Below are 7460 nucleotides of genomic sequence, written 5' to 3'. Positions count from 1 at the left end.
GACTTCGCAGAGGTAATTCCCGATACAATGGCCATCAATAGACACACCGTAAAAATATACGTATGTCGACGCGATTGAAAGTACGTGCAAGACTGCAGTGTGATGTGTCCTGCACCTGTGCTGCATCCTCACCACAAGTAACTGTGTTGCGATAGGGTTCAACATCGAGACGTATGTTTCGCTATGCAATTGGTATCGATGGTAGTGTGATCCTTTATTTCACCTACCACGGATCCCTCAGCGTTGTCGCCGACCGTGGAATTTATGGGCCAATCCATATGTGTTAAAAAGATGCCCAAATGTAATTTGTTCATATTCAGGAAGGTTTGAAGTGGGGCCTGTCTAATAATTCTATGCTTCAGCTGTACCAGGCTCATTCATCGGCTACATACGGTACGGCCTACGGGTCATTTCTGTCCGTGTTTGCGTAAATAAAACGCCCAGACACAGACACTGCGAACATGTCTTGAATCATGTCACACTATAACTTTTTTGCAGTCATTTTTTTCTGGGGTCATTCACGGAATGGAACCATCTTCCTGGTGAAGTAGCATCCATTTACGATAACCAAAGATTTCGAGCAGCTCTGGCTAACATTGTGTAATCGAAGAATTTTTTGCTGTTGTTTACTTTGTGGCTGTAGCCTAAGTGCTTTTGTGTTTGCCGCTTTACTATCTTAGTTTGCTACCACTTTATCATGACGTTGTAAACTCTAGCTAAAGCTACGAAACTGTATAAAACTAAAACTGTATTTTGTACTTAAACGTTCTAACTGCTCATATGTGTTTCTTTTTCTTATTTTCTGTAACCCACTCCCCTCTTTAACGCATTTGGCCCTGAGAGTAATCAGAAGTAAAATAAAAATAGAATAAACATGCCTAGGGGTTCTGTTTTTAGCGTCGACTAAAGCGCAATGTAGAAAGCTCGCGTGACTCCTGCTCCCGCATTTCTGAGCATCGAACTTTTTTAAGTGTACCTGCGGCTGCTGACACGTCACGGATTGCGATGTCATTCCCCCATCGACGCTTCCCAATATCTGCTCCGATTGCACTATTTCGAGACCTAAGGAACGTCATGAATCTATCACATCGTCATAATTTGTCCCCCAATATTAGGGCATCGATCGTGTCCGCATACTGAATACGTGCGGTTCTTTATACCAGACATTTCCAGAAGAAACGTGTAGGACAATGAAGTAAATTATCTTATTTTGTGACCTTGCTTGCTTCTCCTCTTTCCATATCACGTTTCGCACCATGAAAGTGGGATAAGTTAGCACTCTTCTTGCATATCTCTTCCTATAATATTTTGCGAGCCTATCATTAAATCGTATCTCGCTTGATTGCGAAGAATGTATTTATTATTGATGAAATGTTTCCCGAGTAAAGCCGTAGATTGTACGCACCAAAACAGTGTATAGGAACTATATTTGTCTGAAAAGTCTTTTCTTTTAAATCTTCATATGGTCGGCGAAGTGCCTCGGGTTTACCTTTTAACCAACTATATAAGTTATGCGTAACTACGTTGACACTCCCTGATGAATATCCGAACTCCTTAACGACGCTCGAATGTGTCTTCGAAACCGCGATAATGAGTTTAGTTCATCCTATACTTATGCCGCGTCTTTAGCAAACGGGGTATGACAGACAAGTCAAAGAATATTTTTTTTCTGCTGGGCTTTGTCGCGTGGTTGGTGCCTCGCGGGGCACGAGCACGCAGGGACGGACCGAAACGTGTGACCACTTGCTTGGACGAAAAGGGAATGCCCCTTCTTTATTGGGCCCGAACATATATAGACACACACAGATCACAGGGGGCGCCACACTCTAGTGGCAGCCTAACAAATGGGGCTGAAATGTGGCGACCTCTACATCTCCCCCCTTGAAGCATTGGAGGTTAGACGGGAGAGATTCAGGAAGCCAGACACCTCAAAAGTTTCACAAGTTCAAACGGCGTGGCGGAACGATAGGCCGGCCGTAACGTGTTCGAGTCACACCGTCACTGCGGTCCCTGGCTGCAGGGGACTGTTGCACGGACTCTCCGAGGGGGACCATTGATTCCACGATGTTGGCAGGCCGAGGCTCCTGACAGCGAACTTGCTGCAGTGGTGGTGGTTCCTCTCCGGAGGCAGTAGTCCCAAAAGGCACTAGGTGACGCCGGTTGCGCTGTAGGGTGCCACCTCGCTCCGTTTCGACCACGTAGCTTCTTGGTCTTTGCCCCGGACTGAGGACCGTAGCCTGCACTTGATCGGGTCGCACCCAGACGCGCTGACCTGTTTGGAGTGGCGGCAAGTCTCGAGCTCCATGATGCCTGTTGTAATTGTCGGCCTGCTTCTGCTTGTAAGACGCATCCTTGGCGACTTCTTTCATTGGGGGCCAGTTGGGATATAGCTGGGAGCCTTGCTTTGGGACTCTGGTTCTCAGTTGACGTCCCATCAACAGCTGGGCTGGACTAAAGCCGTTGACTCCTGGAGTGTCCCTATAGCTGAGCAGAGCCAGATAAGGATCCTTTGACTTGCGAAACAGGTCCTTGATAGTCCGCACCATCCTCTCCGCCTCTCCGTTCGATTGAGCGTGGTGTGGACTGCTGGTCCTGTGGTTAAAGCCGTATGACGCTGCAAACGCCGCGAACTCTTGCGACGAGAACGGTGGGCCGTTGTCGGACCTGACTTCTTGCGGGATTCCATGGCGGGCAAAGATGGATTTGAGAGCGTCAATGACTGCCTGAGCTGTCGTGCTCCTCAGGGTCACCACCTCAGGGAACCTTGAGTAATAGTCCACCACCAGGATGAACGTCTGGCCATTGAGGTGGAACAAGTCTATTCCAAGGAATTCCCAGGGATGTCCAGGTAGGGCTGTGGAGAGCAGGGGCTCGGCAAAGTTCACGCGGGTGGAAGCGCACTAATCACAGTTGGTAACGAGAGAGGCGATGTCTGTCGAGATACCGGGCCACCAAACTGACTCCCGAGCTAGGGCTTTGGTCCTGTTGATGCCCTGATGACCTTCATGCAACAGCGTCAAGACCGCTGGCCGAAGGGACGATGGGATGACTAACCGGGCGCCCTTCAACAGAACACCGTCGCAGACAGAGAGCTCGTCTGCCACCGAGGCGTACTTTGTAAGGTGCAGTGGTATCGTGGTCTTTTTAGGCCAACCATTCTGGCAGTAGGAAGCGAGGGCTTTGCACTCGCCATCGGACTCTTGTGCCTGTCGCACGTCTTTAGGGCTGAGTGGCAAGACTTCCGACGTGCAGCCGACTACCTGTGCTGCAAAAAGTTCGATAGTGTCTAGAGGAGTGGGTGGCTTGTAGGTGATGCGCGACAACGTATCAGCTGTGGCTAGCAGCTTTCCTAGCACGTGCAGCATACGGAACTGGTATTGCATGGTCTTCAGCCGTAGTCTCTGAATACGAGGCGGCAACACGTCCAGTTCCATCTTGCCCAGAAGCGAAACGAGTGGCAGGTGGTCAGTCTCGACATCGAAGGGGATGCCACGGACGAACTCGTCGAACCTTTGGATAGCCCACGTCGTTGCCAAAGCTTCTTTTTCAGTCTGGCTGTAACGCTGCTCGGTATCGGTCATTGACCTCGAAGCGAATGCGACTGGGCGGCGCTCTCCTGAGGGTTGCGTCTGTAGCAAAACTGCGCCGAGTCCGAATGAGCTTGCGTCTGCAGACACCGTAGTGGCGTACGACGGGTGGTACTTGGCCATGCACCTGTCTGACGTCAAGAGTTCCTTGATTTTCTCGAACGCTGCCTTTTGCTCGTGCTGCCACACCCAACTCGCAGACTTGTTCAGTAAGGCTCTGATGGGTGCCGTGACGTCCGAGATGTGTGGCAAGAACCTGGCAAGATGGTTCACCATTCCGAGCAGTCTTCTAACGCCAGCGACGTCCGTTGGGGCTTCCATGGCTTTGACTGCTTCGACCTTGCCCGGATCTGGCCTGATGCCCTGTGCCGAGACGACAACTCCGAGGAAGGGGACCTCGGGTACCCCAAAACGAGACTTGTCCTGGTTCAATGTGGTACCTGCTTTTGCAAGGCGAAATAGCACCTGGCTCAGTCTGGCGTCATGTTCCTGGCGGGTGCGTCCAAAAACCAAAATATCGTCTATCATATTGGCGACTCCTTCTTGGCCCTCCAGGATTCTTGCCATCTGCTTTTGGAAGTACTCGGGTGCGGAGGTGATGCCAAAGGGGAGCCGGCAGAAGCAGTATCGCCCATATGGGGTGATAAATGTCGTAAGCTCTTGGGAGTATTCAGTGAGCTTCACCTGGTGGAAGCTTGCGGTCGCGTCCAGCTTCGAAAAAACTGTTGCATCGCCGAGGAGGCCAAGGACTTGCTCGACAGTTGGCAGAATACGTCTTTCACGAAGGGCGACCTTGTTGAGTTGTGTTAAGTCGACGCAGAGGCGGTAGGAACCATCGCCTTTCCGGACGACGACGAGACCCGAGCACCATGGTGTTGGCTTGTCGACCCTACGGATCACGCCTGCGCTTTACAATTTGTCCAGCTCGCGGCGGACAATCTCGAGCAGCGGAATGGGGATCCTGCGAGGTACACTTAGCGAGAAAGGTACGGCATCGGGTTTCAACCGGACGTTGTATTCGTCCTTGAGGGTTCCCAATCCATTGAAGAGCTCGGCGTGCAGCGTCGCTTTTGAAGTTTTGAGTTGATCAAGAAACCGAACTACTTGGAGAGCTTGGAGCGCTAGCAGTCCCAGAAGAGGCACAGTGAGAGACTGGATCACGTAGAGGCGCTGACAGCTTGTTTTCCCTTGCCACTGAAGTCGTGCCATATACGAGCCCAGCACGCGCAGTGGCTGTCCTCCCGGGCCTGTGAGCAGAGTGTCGACTTGGTCGAGTGTGGCAGGCAAGGTAGGAAAGTCGCTGGGAACAGCAGATACTTCGGCTCCGGAGTCGACCTTGAACTGCGCTGTCTAGTCGTCAACGGTGACGTCGACGAACTTTGCCGAGGCGGGCGTCGCGACGGCGTGCAGGTGAACGGAGCTGAGCTTGTACTGCTTGAACTTCCGCGAGCGGCATACTTCGGCAAAGTGGCCTTTCTTTTTGCAGAAGTTGCAGGTGGAGCGACGGGCCGGGCAGTCTGAACGTCGATGAGGCGCGCGGCCGCAGAATTCACATGTGGACGGCTCGCGTGAGCGCTCTGCTGGCGACTGCGGCGAACGAGGCTTAGCGGCGGAGCGGCGGCGAGAGGGGAACTTGCTAGCTGTTGCGGCGTCGAGGTTGAGCTCGCGGGAGTGCTCGGTGCGGTTCTGGGGCAACGCCTTTTCCCTGTCGGCGTCTTCGGATTGACGGGCTTGTGTCCAGGCGTCCTGTAGTGTCAACTTCGCGTTCCGGCACAGCTGGTCCGAGAGACGGGAGTCGCGGAGGCCGACGACGAACCGGTCGCGTACGAGCCTTTCCTCGACAGCAGCAGACGGATAGTTACAGCGCTTGACCATCCTGCGCAGTTCGGCGTAGTACGTGTCGACGCTTTCGTCGGGCAGCTGAACGCGTCTGTGGAACCGTGACGATTCGTAAAGCTCGTTTGCCGGGTGCACGAAGTGCTCAGTGAAGCGGGTGGCAACGGCTTGGTATGAAGCGAGCGACTGGGCGTCGAGCGAGAAAGTCTCGAGAAGCGGGCGGGCCTCCGGGCCCATGCAGTACAGTAGCGAGCGTACCTGCATGTCTTCCGACGCTTTCGTCAGTCCTGAAACCACTGCGTAGTCTTCGTAGCGGCTGAGCCATGTCGCCCACGTTGGCGGGTTCGCGAAGTCGAACGGTGCCGGCGGCTGGAAGTTGACGCCGTACAGTTTTGGCGGCTCGCCGGTCTCGAGGGACATCTTGGTGCCTTCCTATGAGGTGAGGGCTAAGGCAGGGGGGCGTTATCCGGCCGCTTCTGACACCATGTCGCGTGGTTGGTGCCGCGCGGGGCACGAGTACGCAGGGACGGACCGAAACGTGCGACCACTTGCTTGGACGAAAAGGGAATGCCCCTTCTTTATTGGGCCCGAACATATATAGACACACACAGATCACAGGGGGCGCCACACTCTGGTGGCAGCCTAACAAATGGGGCTGAAATGTGGCGACCTCTACAGGCTTTACCAGTGAATAAGAACCACTAGTTTCAGAATGAAGCGAGCCACACATTCGTATGGCTGGATTATCAAGCTTATAAGTTACTTCAATAAGTACAAACATTGAACACCTGCAAAACGGACGTTCGACCCTTTTCTGCTCCGTTCTGAACATCACCACGAAAACGACACCTTCGCTCGACGAATAATACTCGGATGCAGAGGGGTTGGAACACGGAGGGTGGTACTGTAGGGTAGTACTGCAACCTGTCGTTTTATAGCTTTGGTTTGACGCGTTAAAGTTATAAATTGCGTTCTCAGCGTTTGTGAATAGTGAGGCGCGCGTAAGCAGCCACAGATACAATGATTGAATCAAAACGCCTAGCTCACAAAAGTAGCTTGCAGAAGACATATCGATAGCAGCGGCGCTCAGTATTATTTCAGAACACGCCGAAATACGTTGATAGAGAGATCGAAAATGCTGTGCAGCTGGTACAGTTCTTCGGTTCATTGAAAAAAACTTGCATCCCCACGCGCTACTGTCTACTGAGGGGTCAAATTATCTCCGCTATTCTTTCCGTCATTATTTTTTCTTGTACTCGTTCACCCAGTGCAGTGTAGCAAACCAGAAGCTCTTCCGGTTAACCTCCTTGCCATTTCCATCTCGTTTCTCTCTCTCTCTTTCTCTCTCTCTCACTCTTTGAAGTTCACTGAAAATAATGGAAGCTGCAATGTTGCTTGTGAACTAGGGTGGTTGCTTGGGCTAGTTGGTAATTCATGACAAAAAATGACCTGCTGCGCGAAGGCCAAGGACTGCGAGAGACGACATACTGCATTCAGGCTTTTACTGCATTTGGGTACTCTTTATGTCGTCGTTCCGCTGGTTTTGAAACCATAACAACGTGTTTTATGTTTTTTTTTTAAAACCATGCTTCCTTGAACGTTTGTGAGCCAATGATGAAGTTCAGTGTGATAAATTTGTTTGGAGGAAGAACAGAATAAAATAAGAAATAAAAAGAGAAGCGGAAGGCTGTTGTACAGGACATTCTTTAATAATCTGCGACTTTTCTGAGAGTTATGCGCTCCAATTTACTACTGCAGCTCAATAAGGCTTCATGGAGGCGCACTTAGTGAATCTGCATGCTACCAAATATATTAAGAGACAGTAGAGTTCAGCAATTGCGTTGGCTCTAAACTAATTTATAGCAACAGCTTTCTCCCACAGTGAGGACCATCGTATCATTGTGATTTTTCCTCTTTTTTCTTGAAATAACTGTGCTCACTCACTACGGGAGAATGGACTAAAGCCAGCGGCTAAAACTTTTTGGTTGGCAAAAAGGGAATGCTGGTTGCAGAATAATGCAGTTATCTAAACTAAGA

The 7460-nt window shown here is 51.3% G+C and overlaps 1 protein-coding gene across 1 annotated transcript; it reads right to left on the bottom strand.

Moving 5' to 3' along the window:
• Positions 1-4937: 4937 nt before the first annotated feature.
• Positions 4938-6039, bottom strand: LOC142583606 (uncharacterized). Its single transcript, XM_075694096.1, has one exon. The coding sequence runs from the start codon at positions 5841-5843 to the stop codon at positions 4938-4940; it is 906 nt and encodes a 301-aa protein (XP_075550211.1). The 5' UTR covers positions 5844-6039.
• Positions 6040-7460: the final 1421 nt, after the last annotated feature.

Source organism: Dermacentor variabilis, chromosome 5 (assembly GCF_050947875.1).
Source record: "Dermacentor variabilis isolate Ectoservices chromosome 5, ASM5094787v1, whole genome shotgun sequence".
Lineage (NCBI taxonomy): Eukaryota > Metazoa > Arthropoda > Arachnida > Ixodida > Ixodidae > Dermacentor > Dermacentor variabilis.
The sequence above is the reverse complement of the archived record's forward strand: the minus strand, read 5'-3'. Positions and strand labels throughout refer to the sequence as shown.